This window comes from Melanostigma gelatinosum, assembly GCF_949748355.1.
Source record: "Melanostigma gelatinosum genome assembly, chromosome: 12".
In the NCBI taxonomy this organism is placed as follows: Eukaryota; Metazoa; Chordata; class Actinopteri; order Perciformes; family Zoarcidae; genus Melanostigma; species Melanostigma gelatinosum.
Genome location: NC_136645.1, coordinates 18,573,724 through 18,599,322, shown reverse-complemented (window position 1 = coordinate 18,599,322; position 25,599 = coordinate 18,573,724). Strand labels below are relative to the sequence as shown.

General features: G+C 44.6%; 1 protein-coding gene across 3 annotated transcripts in view; it reads right to left on the bottom strand.

Moving 5' to 3' along the window:
• The window catches only part of disc1 (DISC1 scaffold protein), a 39,086-nt gene that overhangs the window by 5,122 nt on the left and 8,365 nt on the right, over positions 1-25,599 (bottom strand). For 2 of the 3 annotated variants that reach the window (XM_079280718.1, XM_079280719.1), the window contains exons 4-12: positions 25,100-25,256; positions 24,071-24,155; positions 23,644-23,876; positions 20,685-20,739; positions 18,927-19,029; positions 18,567-18,755; positions 12,138-12,198; positions 5,677-5,920; positions 3,389-3,433 (exon numbers count right to left, since the gene is read on the bottom strand). In XM_079280718.1, the coding sequence (XP_079136844.1) occupies positions 3,389-3,433; positions 5,677-5,920; positions 12,138-12,198; positions 18,567-18,755; positions 18,927-19,029; positions 20,685-20,739; positions 23,644-23,876; positions 24,071-24,155; positions 25,100-25,256 (1,172 nt within the window). Of the gene's footprint in view, positions 1-2,235; positions 2,327-3,388; positions 3,434-5,676; positions 5,921-12,137; positions 12,199-18,566; positions 18,756-18,926; positions 19,030-20,684; positions 20,740-23,643; positions 23,877-24,070; positions 24,156-25,099; positions 25,257-25,599 lie in introns of those variants that run through there. The other variant, XM_079280720.1, reaches the window with a different exon arrangement.

Below are 25,599 nucleotides of genomic sequence, written 5' to 3'. Positions count from 1 at the left end.
ATGACTGGAGAGTCGCGTCTCTGGTCTCTGTCCCGGAATAGCACTTCTTCTCCGAATGACATAACAACCCAAAAAGAAATGTGCAACAACAAAAGGCTCGAGGCACGAGCCCTGATGCAATTAAGGACTTCAGTATGACTTAAAGGGAGAACAGCTCACGAGGACAAACATCATGTTTTTGTGAGTGAGGCATTTAAATGAACAATCGGTGACACATGTCTGTCCTCAGGCGTCACTTTAAGTGTCTCTGAGATCTCTGTCCTAGACCAAGAAGCGAGACAGTCGACTTCTGGATTGACTGAGCTGTTTGTTTGTGAAGGTTAGGAGCTTCTTTAGCAGATAAGAGTGCCGTGTTTGTGCAGCTGATTGATTCTACACTTTTACAGCCTCCAGTCAGCGTTGGTAAATCGTCAATACAACCACAGGATAGAAGACACTGCACAATGACATCCTTTAGCACACAGACCTTTTTAAACTCCTATTATAAAGACGCTCTTTTGCTCCCGGAGGTGATCAACACGATATAAGTGACTTTCTCTGCCTTTAACAAACAAGAAAACATCTAAAATGAGATTTCAACAACATGCCAATTTGTCTAATAGAATGTAGTGGCGTGTTTATTCCTGATGCACATTAGTGCTTATGTTATTACGACAAAGGTAAACATGGCAGACTGCTGGAGCATGAACAGATTGTTTAGAAATTCAATCTTCCGACTCGTATGTGCGCGGGTGCGGTTATTTAAGCAATGACGGGTGAGAGACGGCAGGTAATTGTGCATGTTCCCATGGGTGATGTCAGAGGCTTTTTAAAGCAATTATAATCCACTGGTGTTACTCTCAAGGTCACAGTTGCTTGTACAGAAACGATAAAGTCGCTGAATTCATTTCAAACTCAAAGGGAAATTGTCTCTCGTGATTAACTCGTCTTTGTTGTCACCGATGCCTCGTTGGTAAATTGCAGGGTCCACACTTACAAATCAGTTTCCAAGACCGTCTGCCAGGTCATTAACAAATAAGTGCAGTGACTTGAGGAGGCGTTGCTGCCTGTAGCTGTGTCCCAGTTCTGTATTGCACACTAATTCAAAGCAGGTTTGGAGGATGTGGGGTCTCCGCGCTGGAAAAGGGACAACGTTAAGGATATTCTAAAAAGTAAGTATGCAGACTAGAAAACACTTTTGCTTTATTTTTTGTTTTCACAAGGTTCTTCCTGAAGTCTGATCACCGCCTGCATTTGTTTTCTGTTCCATACTGCATACGTATTGTCCACAGGATACTTACTGTCGTAGTTTAAAGTAGGGCCGTCCTCGAAACAAGAAATTCTAACACGAACACTCGTGATTTTGTTGACTAATCGATGAGTTGATTTTATCGACGGATCTGGGAAATTGAGTTTCTCCACAAAGAATCGCTCAAAAGCGAGACTTAAATCTTGTGTTTACAACCGACGTGCTCATAAGTTTCTTGTCAGTGAAGAAAGCTGAAAGAACGATTGACTTTTGAGATCTTCATCGACCTAAGACGGAAAAACACCAACTGATTCATCAACTCATCGACAAAGAAGGGGCAGCCCTACTTTACAGTATAGGGTTACTGTAATGTTTAAGTAGTTCGTATAAAAGTAATCAAGAATCAACTTTTTATACCAACAGGAAGTTATACAATATATGCAACTTTTAGACAAAAATAAAAGTGCAACAAACGTCACAAAGAGAAAGCAAAATGTCTTTTACAAAAACAAACGCATTTAATTAATACTAGTTTTGTAACCATTCACAATTTGCGTTCATGGTTTGCATTCATTGTGGGACAATCGTATCCATTAACTGCACACTCCAAAATCCACTATTTTCTAGTCTGCGTACTGACAGTGTTGAGTGTACTTCATTCAGTCACTTCTCAAGTGTGAAGTGGAAATGGGATAAAGCTTTAATTTTAGAGTGTGCTGTTGATGCACACTTTCCTCCCCACAAAGCACAATTACACACATTGTTCACAATTATTGGAAAAATATGAAACTTCCTTCTTTGTGAAGTTGATCGGTGGTGACATGTTGCGGTTTGATTGACATCACATGGACTTTAACTCATCACTTGTTCGATACGGCAACACCGTGACATGAAGATAGCCAACAGTTATACGCAGTTATACGCAGTATGGGATTCTGACACAGCAACGATCCCTTCGAACAGGGCTGGTGTAAAGATTCACGACATTATCATGAAAACTACCCGATTGCTGATCAAAAGCAGTCAACATTTCAATTTGATGAAGTATCTAAACTTGTTTGGGACTGTGGGTCGGTATGAAGAAGGGGATGTGAGGACCTTGAGAGGATAAAAGAACAATTAGTAGAGATTACAAGAGTAAAGACACACTTGCACACACACACTAATCAATCTCCATTGTGGCAGCTTGGCAGCGGCCTAAGTGGAAATCATTTACTTAAAGTCATTATGGAAAGGAGAAAGAGGTCAGGGCCTCTGCGAGGCGGAGGATCCAGCTCCTCCACAGCGCTATCGCTATCGCTACACCATCAAGACAAAGGTACCGTCACCAGTTAACAGTCATATCATTTCACTCAGGGATCGATCACACTATCGTCACGTCAGTTGGTTTTCAATAACTCATTGTGATTAAATGACGCATAGTTCACACAAACAAGTCACTGTCCCATACACCTTAGCATTAGCATAAACTGACCGTTCCAACTGCAGCTACTGTTGCTGAGCTTTGTGATTAGTTTGTAATACTGGTGGAAAATTTACCATCAAAGTTCTTGGTGTATTTTATTTTTTTAAACAATGGGTCAGCAGGCTTTTCATTTCTTGCTGGAGTCCAAAGATTTCGGCATCTTAAAAATGACAACTGTCTCAAGCAGATTGCTTCAGCTGATTTGTAGCTAATTAAGGTCACAGAAGCTCCATGAGTCGGGTTAAAACGCTGTCAGAGACTGAGGCTCAAGCTGCATGTCCGAAGCAAAAAGTTAGCATCCTCTTCAGTTGTTTATTTATGTGGACAACACCGACATAAAGAGTGTATTGGCACTGTTGAATCCACTCCGTACAATTTAGCTCTTGTATTTTTGACCTTATCCTGACTCCTAGAGGCTCATCTGTCATCAGACCAAGAGATCACATCAGTGTGCTCTGCTTTAAAATCCTGCATGGGACACTCTCTAAAGAACAAAAAAGTACAGGTACTATTTCCCATTCCCATGTAGATCAGTATTGATCGGACAGTCGGGAAGGCGGCGAAGGTCACGTTTGGGTTACGGTCAACTGATGGATCCCTCTGCGTCCCAGTAAAGCCCAGTGTCACTGCAGCTGACACTTTTTAATTACACTGAAAACATTCCAGCATACAGCGACGGTGTTAGCGGTACCAACCTCTGGGGGATTCTCCTCCATGCAGAACAAGAACTCCTCCAATTTCTGCAACAAAAGGGAAACATTTTGCTGAGGCCACACAGTCATAAACCTGCTCATGAATTATTGAAAATGCAATTATGTGGGCTGTGTACTATATGTGTGCAGCATCATCATCATAATGAGAGGAGGTTGTAATTATTCATCACCAAAACTGACAAGGAGAAAATAGATTAAGTGGCTCATCTGTACTGCAGGTTTCCTTCGTTAGTATTCAAAGTGTGTAGTTGTACATTCCTCACTAAGGAGGGGGGGGGGGGTAATTATTACTGTACCTATTGGAGGCTAACATGTTGTTTGTGGCTTTAGGGTAAGTACATAAGGCAGAGTAACAACAAATACTAATCGGCCACATTTTAATTGTTTTTTAAATCAAAAAGTATGGAACACGTAAGTTCATGCTCTCCAGTGAACACAGCTCTTCATACACCGTCTGAGATCAGATCGTTTGAACGCCACAGTCACACAAACTGGATTTTCTTTTTCTTTGCTCTCTCTTCAATTACATACATTTTAGAGCAACATATAATCTGTCACATGCAGTTTTCTAGCTACGGATTGAAAAGGTTTTCTGGCATCCAGCTGATAAAAACACTCCATTGTCTGTTGCCTTCAGATGCGAAGCCTTTTGATGTGTGTCCTTGAAAATTCAATAAAAGTAAAGTATGCTGGAAGATACGAAATGGCTAAAGTATTATTATATCATCAAGAGTTCTTCTATGTTTTCGGTGGTGTTTGAATCCCCAAAGAAAAAGCGAGAGCTGAAGGACAAAAACGTGTCCACTTAATGTGCTGCTATCCATCGTTTCTCTTTGATGAGAGATTTCAAGGTGCTTTTTCTAATGGTATCAATATGTTGTCATTCATGTTAAATGTTGAAAACAGCATTAGATGTGCTTTTGCATCTCTGTCCATGCACGTCATAGATATTCAAAGCAAAGGTAATACTCATTGAACAGCACCAATGTTCTGAAATATTCAAGGATCCACGCTGAAGTCTAAAACGCGACTCAATGTATTTTTGGAGACACGTGATAGACATTTCTGCTCCATTGAGCGCAAGTGTTTCTAGCTAACAGGATGCAGAAAATGGAGTGCACAGGACGGAGACAAAAGAGAGAGAGGGTGGGCTGTCTCACCTTTTAGTTCTCTGAGAAATGTTAGGAGGGGCCGGGCTTTGGGAGGAGCAAGAAAAGCAGAGAGAAACAAAGGGAAAGCAGAAAATAGATCCATGCAGTTTGTCAAATGCGGTCAGGCAGGGCATCAATGCAAAGTTTATATTTATGGTTGCACAGAGCGCAACTGTGAGAGAAGGTTAAGAGGGTTCAACAGTAGAAGAATTAAATACGACAATAGAATCCACAGCTTCCAGTTTTGATACATGCAAGTGTGAATTCTGCCAACTAGCACCAGTGAAGACAAATATTTGCTTTTGGCCACAGTCCAGTAAATCCATACATTTGAAATTACTACTGTTTAAAAACAGCCAACGTGGTACAAATGAGTCTGTTTTTTTATTTTTATTAATGCTGGCTCTGTTGGCTTTGTTCCCATCTCAGACAAGTCTGTCAGACTGCGTGGGCGGAGGAGTGTGAGGAGAGAATGAGTTGGACTCTGCCCTGAGGCAGTGGACCTCAACTCACTGTGGGAAAAACCGGCACAGAGTGCTCGCGCACACACACACATGCACACACATACACACATGCAGTCCCACTAAACGCACGTGATTTTGGCAGAAAGAGGCTCTTAAATCTGCACTCTGTAGAAACTCTTCAAGGAAGCCAAACTATTTCCAAACGGTCGGCTCTCCAACGCCCACGTTTTCCTCGTTTGAAATACCTTCGAGCAAAGGTGCTAATGGACTGCTGCTCATCTTGCTGAAGCCGACAGACTTTTCAGAGAACAGCTGAACATGTGAACTAAAAAAAATAAAACCAGTCCTCTCCAGTCAGGTGGTAAGACTGACCGAGCAGGCGCACGTCGTACGAGTTCACATTTCACAAAAAAAGAAGGAAGTGGATCTTAAAATAGACTGTTTTAGACCTTTCAGCCTCAATAGACTCATTTGACCTTTCAGCAGCAAAGATGTGCAGAAATGTGTAAGACATGAGCGACGGACAGCCTCAAAAGGGCTTCTTTTGTGTTCAAGGTACTCTAAACGTCTGTTTGCAGTGCACACATCAGTCTGTCACGCACTGCGGTGTGAAAGCACAGATGTTTGTGGAGAACACAAGACATGGCTGCATTACCTTTGTGAACTCCGAGTTCTGCAAGTTGGCCTCGGGACACCAGCGGCCGCCTAACGCAGTCAGCATGGCGCAATCTTCCTCTTCTTTGGTGCACGGCCGGGCTGGAGGATAAACTGCTGCGGCGGGGGGGTCTTCGATGTCTCCTCCGCTGCAGCTGGGGGCCCGCAACTGGGGGCCTCGCAAGAACAGGTGACACGCCTCCAGGTCGGCTTCCCAGATCCGCTCCAAGCCCGGACAGCCACAGCTGTAGGGACGAACAGACCAGTGTGATGCACCGTACAATGCAATACAAGATACACAGTAAAACATGATGTAACAGGAAACATCAGGGGAAAGAAACATGGCACAACACGATAATGCAGGAGATGGGAGACGATTAGCGTAGCTTAGCACAAAGATCAATGGAAGATTTTTGAAAACTATTGGAAATCCTTTCATGCTTTTTGATGTTATCTTGGATTCCTACGCGCGACCGTGTGAAGTTCATCATATTCGGTGCACTCCAGATGTAATATTGAGCAAATAATTTGAGATTTGACTTGGTTTTTACAATTGAAAGGTGCTAATAGAATCGTTGTGGCTCATTCGCACTGCTGGTTTGAATGTTTATAACAAAGTGGACCGAAATGTAACGTGCGATGTTTTTTAATTATTTGTTACTAAACGTGTGAGAAGCATCATTCTGCCACCGTGTTCAATTCACCACCTCACCATCTGTGTTGCAGATTTCCCGTCTCTATAGCGTGCGTCCGCATGGATCAGAGTTTCAGGTGCGCATTCTCCCGTCACGTTTTATTGATCACAACTTTTGCGTGGGAAGTGGCGTGCGCCTCTATCAGGAGTGCACAACGGCTACAAAGGAGACCCGAGCAGGCAGCAACTGAAACAACACATGTAACGTGTTGATTTGAGACCTTTTAGAGGTGTTGATAGGTGTGTTTGTTTCACTACAGAGAGACACAAGCAGCTGCTTCTCGCCTGCTTCTGCTCTAGATCTGCACATTTGCTCCTTTTTTTTACATCTGCTAACGGAGAGCGGTACTCATTGACATTCATGAGGCAATACGATGCTAAACATATAGTACGCTGTGAAAGAATGTAGACGTCATGATGACTCTAATGTCAGGACAACACAGAAACAAATAAAAAGTACACTGAGGTACAGTATGCATGTCACGACTGAGAACGGCTGCATGATAGCTGAGCACAGTAAAGGACATCTTTAATAACATCTCTATAATTGAGCACTGACTAAAAAATGAGGGGGGGGGGGGGGTTGAATCATTCAAAGCTCGTAATTCCATTGACAAAATGTAATGAGAGCGAATGGCCTCCTCGTGCGCTGCCCTTCTCTTCAAAGAGCTGCAGCACAGACTGAAGACAGAGCCTGGTTGTGTTCATCTCTGCTGGGGTCACCGAGCAGGAGTTCAGGGGGAGGACAAGGAGATTGCTTTTTGTTTATCTACTCGGTGAGTTCCCATCCGTCATCCTGTTTTCACTCTCCCTCGCCCCTGACCCTTGTAACGTCCCAGACTCGAGGTCCCAGTGCAAAAACAAGAGGAGCTGACTGAATGTATCATTCAGAGAATGAGCGACACGGTCACTGACCGGCGGAGTTCTCTGGTCATCGTGGCATTATTTTGGTTAAGCTGGTCACTGTGTGGAAGCAGATACCTGACTAGCTGATAAAGAGTTACCCCACAGGCACTTCACATCTGATAGATGTGTCTCAGGATGTGAGAGTGTTGGTATTGAATTATAAGCACGTCTTTTTAGGCTTTTCCTCCACATGAAATACTCCACCGGCTCACATTTCAGACCTCTGACCTTTTTAAGATATTGATATTTATTCCCCTTATTCTTTCAGTGACCTTTAGCGAACAAATCATTCCCAAATAATTGTGGTCCCAGGTGACATTTTAGGAACCAAATCCATTGATCGTGTCAGAAATTCGACCTTTTTCATGTGGTTTAAGAAACGCACAAATATCCACAATAAAGAGCATAAATATTTCTGTTTTTAACATTCTTGTTTCCTGGAATCCACCTTGTGTAAAATAAACTAACTAAAGGACAAAATGTGGGTTTTATACATGGAGTAAGAGATGCAACAAACATTTCATACCCTAAGCACTAGGGGTGTAACGGTACGCGTATTCGTATTGAACCGTTCGGTACGAGGCTCACGGTTCAGTACGCATGACGAACCGAATAAGTTTGAATAAAAAAAAAATTGTTTTTTTTTCTTTTTTTTAAAAAACCTTTATTTAACCAGGTAGTCCCATTGAGATTAAAAATCTCTTTTGCAAGATGTAAGTCACAATACTACATAACATTAAGGAGCAGTTTTTGTTTTTTATGCTTGTGTTGCTAAGAAGACACCCCAGAAGATGGGTCACTCAGGTATAGTTCCATCATTGTTCAAAGTCAAAGAATAACTTCATGATGTTAGTTGGAATGAATAAATATATTTTAAAATCAAGTACATTTCTCTGGCATTTATAGTTTTCTACTGTATCGTACCGAACCGTGAATTTTGTGAACCGTTACACCCCTACAAAGCACACATTTATTTACATACAAGCCCTTTAATATGTTCAGCATTTTTACTAGAGTGCCACCTTGCATCCAGTTTAGATGTGAGAAATTGCTAATTCGCCATCATACGTAAACAAACTCACACTCAAAATGCAATTTTGTTTAATCTCTCCCTCTGTTCCCTTCACTCTCTCTCTCCGTGATGAGGCCCCCTGAAAAAACAAATTGAATGCCACTTGTTTTCCAGCCCATCTCCTGCCTGAAAAGGCTGCCAACCTCTGTACCCTGCCAACGCACGCCTCTCCGACGTTCTCTAACCTTCATTTGGCATCCAGACAATAGAAAAATTGCTCTGCCCAGCCCCCGCCCTCGCCAATTCACTACTCAACGCCGCCGCTTCTGAATGCCGCTTTAGCGGGGACGCACCCAGTGAGCCGTGCCATTGTTATTTGTCTCTTCTGAAGTGGAGAGGGACACACGCACACACGGATCTGGGTGAGCACACGTTAACTTGCACACAAAACCCATAAATCATTCTCTGTGGGTGGATTCAGCTTTTGTACAATTCCTCCAAACAAATGTCAAAGCCGGGCCTCATCCATCAGAAACGCTTCTCGTCAAAGGGAGACCGCAATTCATTACAAGTTACTGGCACGAGAGTTCTGTGTACTGAGGATGCAGACAACACGTCGGCTCCTCAGCACCCCTGTGATGGCGGCCTCCTGGTGCCCGTCGCTATGAACTCCTTCGCCCCGGGGGTTAATTGGTGGCGGCCACTCGGCCTGCCATCTGACAGTGGCAGGGTGTGGGTGAGCTGCTCCGCTGATGGCCCCGTAATAAGGAGGAGAGACAGACGGGCACGCTCCCTCGACAGTCTCTCAGCCCCCCACCTTCCTGTGGGACTGCTGACTGACAGGATTGCTCTTTCTCCTCCAGGCATTACGTGCACACAGGCACAGTAAGGATTATAAAAATAACTGTTGAAGGAAGGAGCAGCCGGTCTGGTCCAGCTGGGACCAGCAAGTTGAGTTTGAACCTCTGCGGAGTGAAAATGCACAAAGCGGGCTCACACACTGTCTGGCCAATGTTCTGAACTCCACGCAGCATCAGGTTCATAGGCTCAGCCGCATCCTCGGGTCTCGCACATGAATACCAATGACTGTGGAAAACAGCCCCTATCTCCAGTCACAGCTGGAGTTTTTAAGCTATCAAAACTATCAGCCATTTCCCCGAGAAATTGTTCCCCTGAACAAAACAAAATGAATGAATGTAGTCTCATGTCAGCGCTTCTGATATTTAGGATCCCCCCCCCCCCAAAAGTCATCAACGCAGTGGGAATTCACTCATTAGAAAAAGCAAATAGGAGACGGTAATGTTTTCACCTTAATCATGCAGCAACATCTCAAATAACACCAGCTGAGGAGAGGTGCTAATAATACGGTGAAATGCAAAGGGGACGAGGTGTGGCGGTGAAGTGAACGGTTTGGAAGGTGGCTGGCTTGATGTCTGGGGAGACAACCATGGTCCCTTTGTTACAAACACTTTACATTTGTTCATACGTTCACCATTGTGTACATTAAAAGTAATAAAAGAGGGCTGTTTTCTTCCACTCCCTGCTTAGACTCTCGGCAAGTCCTCGTTTTTAACTTAGCGAACATGTCTTGTCTTTTAATGACTTTTACACCAGTTGCATTGCAGCCATTAAACATGATGAACGACATCCAAATCTTAACAGAAGAAATGCATTAATGTGGGAAATATTCGAGAGGCATTACCTAATGAAACATCTACATAATGTATTGAACAACTGTGCACTGCTGCTAATCTGAATAAAAAATGTTTTTTTTGTTCTGGTGACACACTTACAGCATCTGCGCTGCTCTAACATCCTGTTCGAGTCTTTAGCGGGGAAGAGATAATTGGTTTTTTCAACACCTCCCGTCTCCACGGAGACCAGACATCTCACAGTACTAATCTGCCTCTCTCCTCCCCCCTCCTCCGCCCCTCACTTCCCATCACCACCGCACTCCATCAACAGTAATGTACATTAGAGCTGACTGATGACATTTACAGTGGAGGAAGCCTGCATGTGTGTATCTAAGTGTGTGTGTGTGTGTGCGTGTGCGTGTATATGCTCATGTGGGGACAATTGCCCGTTCAATCAAGCCGAATATGTGTCACTGTGCCAAACCGGAGCAGGAGGAAGCTACTGGTCCTCGCCTGAAGGCAAAGCTGCCCTTGTGATTTGATCTGGACCGCCTCTGGTTATGGAAGCCGATCCAAAGCTGGTGGGCCAATAAATGAATATAGAACGTGATGAGCAGGAAAATGAGTTTACGGTTCCCAATACCCAAGAAGGTGTCCTCAAATGTGATTTTTTTTTTGATTTCTTTCAATAGTGATGTGATTAGATGCATGTGAGCTGTATAATCAAGTATAGGATCACAGAGTATAATAGCGCTATTAAAAGGGCAGATACAAAGCACTCGGTAGCCAGACTTTTCTGGAGGCCAAGCATTCAATAATGTATTATTGTTTTATGGATGTTGGTAGTCTGGGGACTGAAATTAAACTGAAAGAGGCTTTCTGGATTCAAAATCTCAAACGTTCACCTCAAGGGAGAATAAATGGAGCTTTTATTATAAAATGTTTTTCAATGAAATTGATATTTTTATAGTTATTAAAAGGTGTTTGAAGGACATTTACTATGTATGGGTCTATCAAATGACGCTATTGAGTTGCATTATGGGAATTGTAGGATCCAGGTGATAACTTTTGTGCAGTTTCTATGTTGGAGGCCTGCTGTGTCTTGGTGTGTATACAGTATATACTCCAGTAAGCCAGCTAGTATTGCCAGGTTGTTTTTTTCACACGAGATACATAACACAGACAGGTACTCTCAAACCACTCTAAAAAAACCACAAAGCGGCCATCTGCCCTATTGACAGAAAAGTTCCCCCGCCTTGCTCCCCCGCTGGGCACTGAGATCAGAGCCGTGTTGCTCCTTGACCACGCAGAGCCGCATCCCTCCACAACAAACAGCCTTGCCGTGTGTGACGTGACTCCCGGCGTCCGTCCAAAGACTTGACCCTCCCTCTCCGAGGACGCAACACGAAAAAGCTCTCGCACTCCACACACAAAGACGTGGGTCAAGCAGACACAGAGTAGGCCGCGGTGGCCTAACCTTCCTCCCTCTGAAGTGAGTAGAAAGTAGAAAGCACAGCTCATATGGTGTACGCAAAAACTTTACCAGCTCTATTCATCCATCTGTAAAACATGACTGGTTCCAAAAGGCTGCAGAAGAAGATGCCGATCGCACGGCAGCTGCTCGATGCTGCCTGTGTCGATGGAGACGAGCTAAGCGGCTCTGATCGCCATAAGGAAGCACGAACACGCGTCTGGGTGTCGGCACTTGTATGGGTTCCACACCCTCTGCTCGGAAGAGTCAGCCACTCGGCACATCGCGGTCCTGTTGTGCAACTGTCAGGCGGGCTGGGCGGCCACCCTCAACGCAACAGACCTGTCCTCTGTTATTTACCATGGAGACGACAGAACGGACAGGAAAAGCTATTTTGTCTGACATGGTTCATACAGAGGAGGGTAAATGTGGCAACTGAGCTGATGTAGAGGTGGAAAATAAAGCGTATAGAAAATATGTGAAGGAAGAGGAAGGCAAAATTGCGCAGGCGAGAGAGTAATGTGAGAACGGGGCTCTGGGAGACAGCGGCATGAGGAAAAAGGTGTGAGTGCATGATGAGGCGGGTGAGGCGATGTATTTGGGAGACGGTGCTCTGACGACAAAGGTGAGAGGAAACTCCTTGGAGGCTGTTGCTCTTTTTATGTCTCTGTTTTTATAATTTTTTACTCCTTATAGTCGTCATCATTTCTGGACTGAAAAGAGCGACGGCACAAAGCACTCTTACCTGTGCAATCTGTCCTCCAACGTCTTGATGTACTTGGTAGTGTTCTCTTTGAGCCGGCTTTCTATACAGAGAGAAACAGAGAGAACAGTCATGATGGGGTATATATATATATATATATATATATATATATATATATATATATATATATACACACACACGGTAGCAGTCATCACAGCTGGTGATGGCCTGGGAAACTGCAACAGTACAGTTCAGCACAAAGGCCCAGCTGGCTCTCTCTTTAGACAAACTCACAATTGAGGAAAGATGATTCTCGCTACTCGAAGAGGGGATCATAGTGGAGACGGCCTGAGGATTAAAGGGGATTCTAACGTGGCATGGATAGGTCCGCATACGGTGCCAGCCTTTCCGTGGGGTATGAAGTTGGAGGGATGGCTTACGCTGCTTCCTGTGCCGAGCTGTGCCTGAGGAGGCAGACGCAGGCTGGCTGAGTGTTAGTCAGGATGGAGAGGAGGGCAAGCTGAGCGCCGCTAATGAGCTCATGTATGAAACATGAGAATATGCCCCCCACAGCAGCAGGTCTTTGAACACAATGGGATGCACTTTTATCAAATTGCGCCCCATATATATATGTGCACACACAAGCTACAATGTTCAATACAACCCTCCTCCTCTCCACTCATGGATCTGTCCATCCCAGCATCCGTGCAGCTCACTAAACCACAATCCGTGCTTTCCCACACTCTGGTGATGTCTGCACTAGAGATGCACTGACTGCAATTTGGACTGCCTATTCCGATTTTTGCAGATTTTCATTTTTTTTAAATAAACAGATCACAATTACCTCAAGTTTTTAAAAAATATTAATCTGAGAACATCTCCTTCAAACAACTGTATTGACTAAAGTTTCTTGCCAGAATCTACATTTTACAAGATGACATTTGAACACATCTTTACAGTGTTTTACCTTCGCCCAACACTCAGTTTTACTGAGTAGAGCTTGAACGCATCATAATGCAAGTCAATGCAACCTCGGTTGAGGTTCGCTGTGAGCTTTGTTATAAGCAGAAGCAGGACTTTGCAAGGGAGGAACTCCACGCTGTCAGCATATGAGCCGGTCACTGTGATTACTCCGAACAGCGGGCGTGGGAATGCATTACACTGTAATAAGTGTCTGATTAAGTTTGCTGTTTTTGAGGTTGTTCCTCCGCCGCTTATTTTGAACTTGCAGTTGTGACAAATTGCAAGCTTCATTTTGTCTTCACAACAGAACTTGACTTCCACACCAGAGACGTGTGTCTTTGTGTCTTTGACGTTGCCGTTCGAGCCGACGTAAAACAATGTGGCAGCTCCTGGCAAAAAAGCAAATAAACGTATTTCCCAAAATGCCGATTGGAGACAATAACGGAGTACATACCCATTAAAAAACATGATGAAGTCCCAAGTAGACTGTTTCATTTTAAGGAAAAAATAAAAAGGCAAGAATGGTTGGAAGCTACTGTATTGTATTGCCACTTAGCTTGCTCATACGGAGAGAAAGTTACCTAATTGGCTGTTCTGAACCACTCTGAGGTTTGAAATATAATTTGTATCATTGTCTTGATGGTGGTTATTAGACAGCATCAGCTCCAGGATGAGACAAGCTGGGAGCTGGCACAGCGGGGAGGAAAGGAAGAAGTCTCAGACTAAGTGGCTGCAACACACACACACACCTCTGCGCAATCAGCCGCTGGCGTGGCTATCACATATCTGGTAGGCAGATCTGGTGTACGTGGACCAGACTGCTCACTTACCACCCCTCTAATTGCTATGCGAGATCCTTTCCCACCTGACAGAGTCTCCCGTGTCAACTTCCATTCATGCCGGCCCCGTTAGGCAGCGTGCAAGGAGATCGCCATTGAATAATACATGGGGGCATTAGGCCTGACTTGGGATGGCACAGGGCATGCAGCACGTACAGATGTGAGATGACTCAGTATAGGCTACGGCTGCAACGAGAGCAAGAGCCAGATTTAGAAATAATACACTGTGAGGAGGAGAAACAGTCGATACAAAAAGGAAGATGAAGACGGGGAGATATGACGTGAGTGTGTTAACTGTTAACTTAGTGTTTATTTCCGTGCTAATGCCGAGAGGCAGCGTGCCATCCTGTCGCCATGCCAACCGGTGGCAAAAACGAGTGAGCCTCTCAGAGCGTGACGGATGAAAATAATCTTTTCTTTACAGAACGGGACAAGACATCAAGCGGCAGAGCCTCCTCCTGCGCTGAGTGGAACCAGAGCACTGGGTGATATTGCCACTTCCTGTAAGTCTGCGGGAGGCTGCCGTCATTGGCAGGCCATGCGAATAAAATCTGCACTAAAAAGCCCATAAAGAAGAGAGAAAGTCTGTTAGTCCCCCAACACATGCGGCAGTATATTTGGTGTCGAAGGAACCTCACAAAGGCGATCACAGAGCCGGCACTGGAAAAATTCATGAGCTCAGCATCCCCTCCAACACCAGTGAGCTCAGCGGGCGCTAAACATCAGTGATGGCTGCCAGGGACCGAAGAGGCCGTTCATTCATAACACAAACAGAACAGAGACACGATTGAAAGATGATGAGAAGAGTTACTTTTGGAAAATAAGAAAAAAAAGAACTTGCTTGATATTGGTCAAAATACTCGTGCGTGTCATAAAAGCATGCGCATAATAAGGAGGAGGTGAAATTGTGTGTCTTTGTAATCGAGTTGAAGGCACCGACTGTGATTGATGTGTTTAAGCTTGGCTCGGGCTGTTTGAGTGCAGCAGGCACTGCAGGTAACACAAACACACAGTCAGCATATGCAGACACTCGCATTGCATGAGTGTATATGCGAACGCAACGGCAGCCGCGCGGCACAGCTGATGAAGGAAGAGGGACAGGCTGATACCTCAGACAGACACTCAATAACCCATGATGCTTTAAGGACGTGGGATCACAAAGCATAGCAGCGCACAGATTGCAGCTGGCATGGCGTAACATTTTGTGGGGCTGTGCACAAAGGCACAAAGAAAAGGAGTAATTTGACTCAAAAAAGTGTGTGTGTATGAAACCTCTGCTTGGGTTTTGGCTACTGAATTACTCTGATTAAAATGTTAGACATGCTCACTGTCAATATAACTCGAGTCAAACTCAGTAAATTGGGTTTGCGCAGAGGATACTCTAAACTTGCTTTGCTGTGGCCTGGAAAATAAATACATTTTTCTGATGACTGAATCTGGGAAGCACTAAAACGCCCAAGAAAGAGGAACTCTCTCAAAATGCGCGACCATAAAAGCTCTGAAACACCATCTCAACAGCTCACCTGCTCCATTAAACTGGCATCTTATTATTTCCTCTGCATCCTTTGAGGAACTCCATTAGCACTGGGCTAATACATTTTCCACAAAAACATTTCTGAATTTGTCTAAACTAGCCCTGCTAGCTGCTCTGTGAGGCTGTACTCAGACACAGAGTGGTGCTTTAAGCTAAAGGCTAATGTCAGCATGCTAACATGCTCACAATGAGAACAGCAGGATTAATGTTCACCATGTTTACCATCTTAGTTTAGCGTGTTAGCATGCTAACATTTGTAATTAGCACTAAAACACAAAGTACAGCTGAGGGTGATGGGATTGTCATTAGTTTTGCAGCTACTTGGTCATAAACCAAAGCATTTGACCACCACGTGTTGGCACTAGATGGAAAGTCAAATGATAATCCATTCAGCAGCTGTTTAGCTATTTAATTGTGGACCAAAGCGGTGGACTGACATGCTGCTAGCTTGGAAAAAAACGCTTTACTTTGTAACCAACATTATGAAACTCGACCTCCTTTTTAAGTTGTGTGGAACGGAAACGGTCGCGGGAGCTATTGTAGTAATTCTGATGGGTATGGACGCTATGAAGCTCACAATAGAGCCATTCCGCCACTGAATCACAGGGAAAATAAATGGATACTGCCAAAACGTCAGAGACAAAAACCAGGAAACATTCTCCCGGGTCCACTTAACCATGACACCGCTCTCAATCATTCAGACACTCTTTTGGAGAAGAGCTGTCGTATGTTCCATTATGCTCTCGACAGAAGCACCCTGTAAGAGACAGGGTCATGAATAAATCACGTATGTCCTCGCCTTTACTATTGGCACTCCATTAAGAGGAAATTACATTTGTTTAATAACACAGAGAGACAGTGTTTTGATGTACACTTCAGGTGCTGGACCGGTATGCACGGTCAAGTTTTGGCCCAAATCCTACCAAGGACCACAATGCACTGCAGGTGGCACTGGAGCGGGAGCTGGATAATGAAAGAATAGATGGAGAGATGCAGCAAAAGACGACAAAAAACAAAAACCCTAATTAAATGTGTCCTAGGGGAGCCATGCGGAGGATGCACCACCTGGCTACTAACAATAGCATTAAATAAGCATTGACAGAATACTTCAAGAGGAGCACACTCTGACACTGGCTCCCTGTTTGAATGTCCTCACCCCTGGGGGTCATTTACTCATGTTATTCAGCTCTTCAATTATTTATTTGTAAATTTAGTCTCACTCCAGATCTCTCTTGGGGGCAAAATGATACTCTCAGCAGGGAATCAAACCTCCGGCTATAATGGGTTTGGTATTCATCAGCACCCGCGCCAATGGCAATTAGGGATGTAATGGCTCCCAGGCCAAAAAAAAAAAACACACCACAGAGTACGCTGGGCGGAGACGCTCAACAAGCTGAAGCTGTGGAGTTTAAGTGAATGCATGTGCATGGATGTCCATTTCTCTATGTGCTGCTTTAGAGCTCATGCCATGACAATAGGCCTTTTCAAGAAGACTTATTGTTGTAAGATGACACTAGTGTCGATAAGGATGTGCTGGAAATGCCTCAGAAACCAAAAGAATGGCCATCTTGACTTGAAGCACACTATAATTTCTACCCCCCAGCTAAAGAAATGCTAATGTGCTGTTTGTGGGCTATCAGTTTCCAGATAGCACGCGCCAGCCCCTTATTACCAAATAGGATGACAGTTTAATGAGCCCTTTGCTTGGTGTCAGCAACGCATTGTGAGATTGCGCCTGATGCCATATTGCGTGCGCCCACTTGAGCATTTGAGCAAGCCGCACAAGCGATCATTAACTTGCCGTCTCTTCCCACATTTGTGACGCGTTCCCCACCTGATTCCCCGTTCCTTTGTTCAGCCCGAGCGTTGGCACGTCGCCGCTTTCTCAGCCTCGATGTCCCTGGGAGCTGCGTTGTTCTGTGTGAGGCACGCTGCGTATTTAGGATACCGAGGTGAACTTGAACGTGTCTTTGGTGGCTGTCGGGGGAAGAGATTAATGCGGTCCCCGGCTGTTTAGCAAGTCAAGGTGTTCAGGAGTGTATTTCAGCAACAGAAGTCAGACAGGTGACTGGGTTTCATGCACAAAGGTGAAAAGAAACGTAATTTGCAAGTAAAAGGATTTAGTTCCGCGTACAATTATATAAAATCATAGACCTTTTAATGTGACCAAAAACATAAAAACTTGATTCAACTCTGCCTGGCTGCAACAATGAAAGGCTGCCCCCTAGTGCCGGCAGAGGGTGCATTCAAGACGAGACAATGGGTCGTCACAAGTGGTGACTCTGCAGCCACAGGCCTTAAAGGTCTCTAGACAACAGTGTGTTTGCTAAATAGCTGATTGCACACCTTGGGGTTGCAGCAGGAGTCTGATCCAGGGCTCCGGTCTCTGGTCTTTCACTACCCGTTCTGGCCCCGTCACTTCCCCTTCGCTCTCTGCGTCTCAGCGCCTCGGAGAGCAAAGTAACCTTCTATTTTTGTGACTGATGGAGTTGAGAAAGTAGCACTGCAGGTGGTGCTGTCAAAGTCCATTAATGTCTCCGCCAGTGCCAGGAGGCCAAACCAATCTACCCAACCCCTCCTCTAAAAAAGAAATGAGCCCTTTCTTTAAGCAGCATTTCAGATCTCCTCTCGTTGGAGAGTGTGCGAGTGCTTATACATCATGTCTGCACTGAGTAGCTTGGAGGTAATTGGCTACTTCACACAATCTAAAGCTCATTTCCCCTGCACACACACACCACCCCTCCCCTTCCTCTCAACAACTGCCAGTCCTGCTGGTAACTCATTTGATGCAGACTCCCCGCTGACAGCAGATCACTTCCCCTTCATTTGGGAGAAAAGTCGTTGTCCATTGATGTCCTCCCAGCGTGGAGCGACATCAAGACAGGACTTCTCTTCCAAAAAAGCTCTCATGATGCACATTGGAATTGATGGTTTAAAAAGGTGTATTCAAAGACAGTGAGAGGCACCTTTCAGAAATACAACAAACACTTTGCAGTCGCAGTGGGCAAGAAAACGTTTGTCGTGTGTTTTGCTAATGCCGCATTTATTTTACCGACCCCGCCAGGACGATCATGGGATCGTGCGTGTGTCCGTAAGCGAGGCAGCGAGTCTCTCCTTTTCTTGATGTAGACTCACTGTGCTGCGCCTCCCTCTGCTCCAGCTCCTCCCTGAGCTGCTGCCGCTGCTCCTTCATCCGGCCCAGCTCCTGGCTGCTCCCCGAGCGGAGGCTGTGCAGCCTCTTGGCCAGAGCGTCCAGCCGGTCGCGCTCCAAGTACACCGCCTTCATCTCGGCCCTCAGCTCCTTGGCACTGCCGAAGTCATTACCTGCACCGGTGCGCCACAGGAAGACATTAAGGCCTACATTAATGAGCGCCTCGATCATTAATAGCGTAATTAGGTGGGGCTAATGGTGGGCGATCCAAGCAAATGAGGTAAATAGAAGACGTGAAATGTGGGGAATGGTAGAACTGGGGTGTGGTTGTAGCGGAGAGTTACCCGAGATGGCTGCCAGTTTGGCTTCATGCAGCGCCAAAAGCTGAGTTTCAGTCTCGCTGACTTTCCTCCTCAGGCTGCTGCCGAGCCTCTGACTCATGACCACCTGGGGAAAAGGAGGACAAGAAGAGGCTGAGGAGGGGGAGGAGGGGGGGGGGGGGGGGTAACTAACAAAACCTTTGCAGACACATGGATCCCACAGGATGCAGAGCTCATTTACAATTCCGCTTTCATTCTCTTTCTGACACTCATTCTTACAAGACCGTACAGATTCATTTCCGTCTCTCTGTGCTCGCCCCGCTTTGAATACACAGCCGAGCATCGGCGGCGAGCTGTTCCCTCGTCTATAACCTTTAGAAGAGAAGAGAGAACGCGTCTCCTTTCACGTGGACGGACAGGGAAATATGAAATCTCTATAAAAGATGCCATTAGAATGTCAGGGAGGAAAAAGGCCCTGAATGTCACGGGCCTTAGCTCTGCTGTATCCACAGAGGAGTTGATGGCTTCAGATAACGCCTGTCTGGCCCCTCATCTGCCCTCGCTCTGCCCTTTAAACCTCTCTTCTTTCCAGTGTGTTCACTTTGAGTAACGGCCGGATACAATACCCACGATGCGTCTCCTTCTTTTGAGGAACTATTCTCAACCACTCAAAGGGAGCCGGATTTTCTGACTCATTTTCTTCTTGAATCTGGCACGTTTTTTGTGCAACACTTTGAAAAGGTTGGTATTTCTGAGGCAGAACATCTCCCGGGAGTTCTCTTCCCACAGAGATACAGACAACAGGCTTGCATAATTTTATTTCATGCATTACATGAACTGGAAACTGCTCTGGAGTGCCTTTCAAATTGTAGAATTTCTTTTGACATCGGTGATTTCATTTGAAAACATCAGGCTGTTCGTCAATAGAGAAAGTGAAAGTTACTTTCATGCCGGCAATCATTTTGTCACAGCGGGTGTGCCATTTTCCACATGGTGGCTCACTCATTTAGGAACAAAACGTTTTGATTTCAACTTAACAATGGACAATCTTGTGATTGAGGTAAAAGTGTGTCCGCGTGGAAAGACCACATATTCCTTTGAGGTGCAATTGAAGTGTCGACCAGCCGTTCGACGATGGCTTTCTAAAGAACACGGTAAGAGCAAAGAGGTCTTTTTTGAGCCCCCCGTCCTCTGCCTGTCTCCCTCTTTCCTTAAACCACCACTTCTTACAGATTTCTGCTGCTTCTGGCTTTTTTTCAGCTGCAGAGATCTATGCACAGAGATCAGTGAGAGGGGAAAGCAAACCCCTCAGAAGCAAAAGGGAACTCCAGAGACACATCACATACAAAGGGGGAAACATGCAAAGCCACACACACACACACACACGCACACACACACAGGAATACACCACTGACATTCTGACACGCATAGAAAAGCCAACAAAGCCATGCTAGCTCAACAGATGTTTCACTAGATGTACGATCTGTCCAAGGGCTGCTGAAAAACCACTACAACCAAATCACTAACTCAAGTACCGATTCAGTTGCTTATTTCTCATCATAAATACTGTTGTGTTGTTTTACGGAGGATTTTTAAAGGGCAGTTTTGAATTACTCTCATGGACAGCTCACTGCACGTGAATGCAGACACTGACATTTGGTCTGCATATTACAGGACATGCTCTCCAGTCCGACTTCCTACTCATCAGATATTAACACACATTCAGTCATAGGGCAGGCTGAGCTGTTTCAGGCTAAATGGGTCAGAGGAGCAGTGGCTTACTTTAGCAGTGGCTTCCTTGATGGACAGGTTCAATGCCCGCTCCTGCTCCTGGAGTCTGCAAAAAAAAAAAAAAAAAAAAAGGGAAGTAAACGCGTTACAGTGCAGTACTAGAAGTCATTTCTTTCTTTTGGGTGCTTCGAGTGACAGCAATAGATATCAATGACGGTCCACCAGTTTACTCTAATCTACTCATCTGGCTGCTAAACACAGAGGGGGTTTTAACTATCAAGAGAGTGACTGAATCCTTTATAACTCTTATGAAGGAACGTCCTGAAACATCTGGTTCAATCGATAACAGCAAAACAGTCGAGTCTAAAACGTACCCACAACCAGAATAAGAGGTTTACACACTGCCGAGTAAAGTGGATTCAGACTGATATTGTGTGCAAACATGAAAGCATAAGGCCTGTATTATTATAGTTCACATTTGCAACCAAAACTCTAACAATCAAGACAATCAACTAATCCATGAAAAGAAAAGTTTAATATTTTGGGAAATGCGCTTATTTGCTTTTTTGCTGAGAGTTCGATAAAAAGATTGATACTCTCATCTATATCCGTTAACTATGAAGCTAAAGCCAGCTGCCAGTAAGCTTAGCTTAGCATAAAGGCTGGAAACGGGAAGAAGCTGCTTCCAAAATCTGTCCTCCAGCACCTCAAAAGCTCACGACTTAACACACTACACCGTGTTGTAAAATCCAGACAACAACTAAAGTGCAACAGCAACGATTGTGATTGTGACTCTTGTGTCAGTCGGTGACTTACGATCGGTTGTTGGCTGTTGTTCTGTATTGAATGGACAGATATGAGAGTGGTTTATATATAATACCATATATACAGTATATAGTTCATGTAAATGGTCATATAAGGAACTGCGATAGTGACAGTTGTTTATATCTTGAAAGCAAGTGGGGAAAAGCAGCTGAGCTCAAAACAAGGCTGTGATATGATTTGTTTCTTAGTAACGGCTTAAATCTGTCATTTTCCAACTGAACTAGAGTATTTAGTTTGCTTCCATTGTTATTTTTACATTTTGTCTCAATGATCGTTTCACATATCACGGTTAATGTCAGCGATGTGTGTTACTGTGCATGTATGTAAGCATGCAAACAGGACAAGGTCACATCATTCAGTGGCAGAGATATAAATCAATTAGTAGACGAAAACAAAATGAGCATAAAATCCATTATGCACAACACAGTCACCTTGAGATGGTCCCAATCTTCTCATATCACACAAATCAGTCAGGCCCTTTCATGCTATTCAAGCTGATGTTTAGGGGAAGTCAGGGTAAAATGTATCTGAGCATCAGTGTCACTGCACCCTTTCTTTTTTTGGGGGGTTTTAGGGATGCAGCTACAGTATTTCTTTATTCCAGTAAGGAAATACATCTTGATGTGAGAAAGAAATGTCTTGTTATTTGGGGAAGGGAACCGCAAGCCACACAATCATCCTGATGACCCTAAGCACACCACCTGGAGATGTGCGGCTGAACATCCAATCTGAGGGTCGCCATTTCAATCAGTCGCGAGAATAAATGCGTTCCAGGGGTGAGAATACGTCAGATATCAAATTATGCCTGTGATGGAGGGTCACGCCACACGAGAAGGCGATAAGTACAATTTACACGTCTTTCTAATGAGTGGCAAGACAGAGAGGCTCTCCATGGCGCTCCGTCGCAAGCTGTTAACTTCTGAGGATACGATGCAAAGTAATCATTTGCATCTGAGGAAAAAGCCATTAAAATTCAAAGCAGGTTCAAGCAGGTGTGGGCGAAGAGGATTGAGGGGCACGGGGGGATTCGAGGAATAAAGAAGAAGTGGTTGAGGCTGCTTGATGCATCCTCTCTGAACCTGAAGATAAGCAAATCATTGCTCGTGAAAGTCTTGCACAAGTATTGCATTAGGTTACATTCGTTTGGCTGCTGCTTTTGTTCAAAGCGACTCACGAGGAGTGTGTTCATCCTCCACACTTTCGGCTATTTTGTTGTACTTGAAAACACGATACCTGCACCGTGGAAGCTCTTCTGTCACTTGAGATGTTAATTGGGTTGAAAACATGACTGTGTGCTTCTGACTCGGTTGTACTTTTATTTGTACGAGACAAGACGGCCCCGCAGCCAGATTTATGCAAAGCGCCACTTTGTCTGTCGGAGGACGAACGAAGCTGGGAGGCAACGACTTCGTGCAATAGAGAATCTGCTCCGACACGTCGTCCTCTAAACGAGCTCATTTAATGATAAGAGAATACGAGACATGATACAGGGAAAACATTCACGGCCTGATGAGTGTTGTCCTGTCACGCCCTCTCACAGCTCTCTAGCAGCCCCACCTGGTGACTGACGGCACTGCAGGAACTCTGAGAACTGATACGTTTTCTGCCATTTACTGTCAAAATAACTGTCGCCTGGACTGTGAGCACATATTTGAGGTTTATCTTCTATGTCTCATAGGATCCACATTGTATATATTAAGAGCATAATATAATAATGAAATCAATCAATTCATTATAAAGTATACTACAAGCGCAACCTTCAGCCAAATCAGATCAACTTCTGAGTAAAGGCCATGTATGTGGGGCCCATATGATTTTCACAGGCATGGCGTTCGGCAACGTTCACCCTCAACCAATCAAAGTCCGACTCCCCTGACTACCAGAGGAAAGAAACATCACAATAACGTGTAAAATGTGTAATGTGTGAAGATGGTTCTTCACAGAACATTCCCAAGGCTCACATTGTAATTTACGTTTGTCCACATACAGTCGCACGTTTTTTCTCCGAGGCACATACACCTTCTGGACAGCAAAAAGCCATAAATATGTGCAAAGATGTCTTTATGCACCTGCTCACGTAAAAAAGATAAAATCTGGAAATTTACCCGAATCAACACTTTTTGTTTTCAGTTGGTACACTTGTCGTGCGTCGTGACACAATATTCTGCACACATGTGACGCCCACCTGAGCAGCGAGGGCGAAGGAGAGACGGAGATCTGCGCGCGGTTCTCAGAGGTGACGAGGTCCTGCAGGGTCCGGCTCATGTCGCGGAGCTGGGCCACGGAGCAGCTCCTCAGCACGGAGCCCTCCAGCTCCTCGGCCTCCACCTGCTGCTCCTCCCGCTGGATCTGCTGCTCCAGGCATCGGCTGCGGTCCTTCAGCTCCGTCAGCCTGCGCTGCAGCGCTTCTATCTCCTCCTGCACAGGTTTTATTTATGAACTTTGCATTAATTATCAGGGTGTAGAAGAAGAAGACTGCAAATACGAGCACAACTATAAGTCTCTCTATAAATCATTTATATTTGCCAGTACTTTATTACACACGCACGTGACCCAAAATGGCAGAAATGACCTTTTGTAGGCTTTAACTACATAATGTGAGCTGAATTTACCTCCACCAGCCGTTTCTCTTGGATCAGGCGATCTCTGCGCTGCAGTGAGTCGGACCGCTCCCTTGCGTCCGGCTCTACAGTCTCCCTGACAACCGGTCACAAAAACCACAGTCACTACAACAGCCTCGGCAGCGAGGATCTCTAATTATGGCGTCTCTATTTGTTCATAACCGTCATTCACATGTCAGGCTCCTTCTGGTCCCTTTCAAGTGAGCTTATATGGGAAGCAGTACAAGTGCACCCCACAGTAAAAGTCCTGCTCAAGTTGATCTAACGTCTGCTCAAGATGGTGCTTTCAAAGCTGTGACGCTGGATAGTTTATGAATAATAATGCATCATATTGTAATTGTAATATTTTGTAAGTTACGTCTGAATCTGAAACATAACTGCAAACATCCCTCTGTCGAGTAAAAGTAGAATGTTAAGTACACAGTATACCGTTTTTTTTAAAGTACTTTTGGGGCCTTTTGTGAAATACTTTGGGGTACAATGACTTAGAATTGTCACAGTTCAATAAGTTGTATATCTAAACATCTTAATACATCTGTAACGCTGCATTTGTTCAGGATACCCTCTGGAGAGGCCCCACCTGATTTCCTGAATGCTGAAGAAGCTGTTGACTTCAGGTCTACAAACCCAGTAGGGCTGTGAAGCAACACTTTGATGTTGTTAACCATGTAATAGTATCAGATTGTCATTAACAATATAACGTCAGCAAAATATTTTTCTCAAAATGAATAAATAATGTCATTAATTGAAATCATGAATGATAAATTCATTTCAAATTCAATTTTCACCTTTCACTTGACGTTTCACTGAAACATGTGGTTCTCCAAATAGCAATAAGGGGAAAAGAATACACTTCATTGTTAAAACAGTAGCTTATTACTGTAATATTAAATTGATACATCAGAATAAAGGGCTCGTGAATTAGCATCACAGTAACCACAGAGCATGGTTCCTCAGCAGAGTGTGAGTTGCGTGTGCACACTGATGATGCGTTACTGTTAACGTTGCTGTGTGACTGACCTGCACTGGCTGCAGTCTGTCCTCTGGAGGGCGCTGTGCACCGCCCGTGTGAGCCGCTCCAGGAACAGAGCCACGCTGGGCTGTCTCGAGGGTAAACCCAGCTTCAGAGCGCCCCGCTCCCTGCACAGCTCCTCCAGCTTTTTCCCAAAACGCTCAGCTGAAAACACACACACACACACGAAATAACATGCAGCAACATTTACTGAAAAGTTCAGTTACCAGCACTTAGGTTCAAGTCAGTAAGTCAATGTAGAAACTTGTGACTTCACAAAAACCCAGTTAGAAAGGTCTACGTGGCCTACATTCACTGAAAACACACGTCACTCCTTATTCAATTACCAAATTATACTTTAATTAGAAGGCGCTCAGAGAGAGAAAACTTCATACTGAACAATTCTCAGCTTGCTGTTTCCAAGAAGACACGTTTGCTGTTATTTAAATCTTAAGAATCCTTCATTTAGATGTTCATCAGCAAGAAAACTTCTTGCAACAGCAAGTTT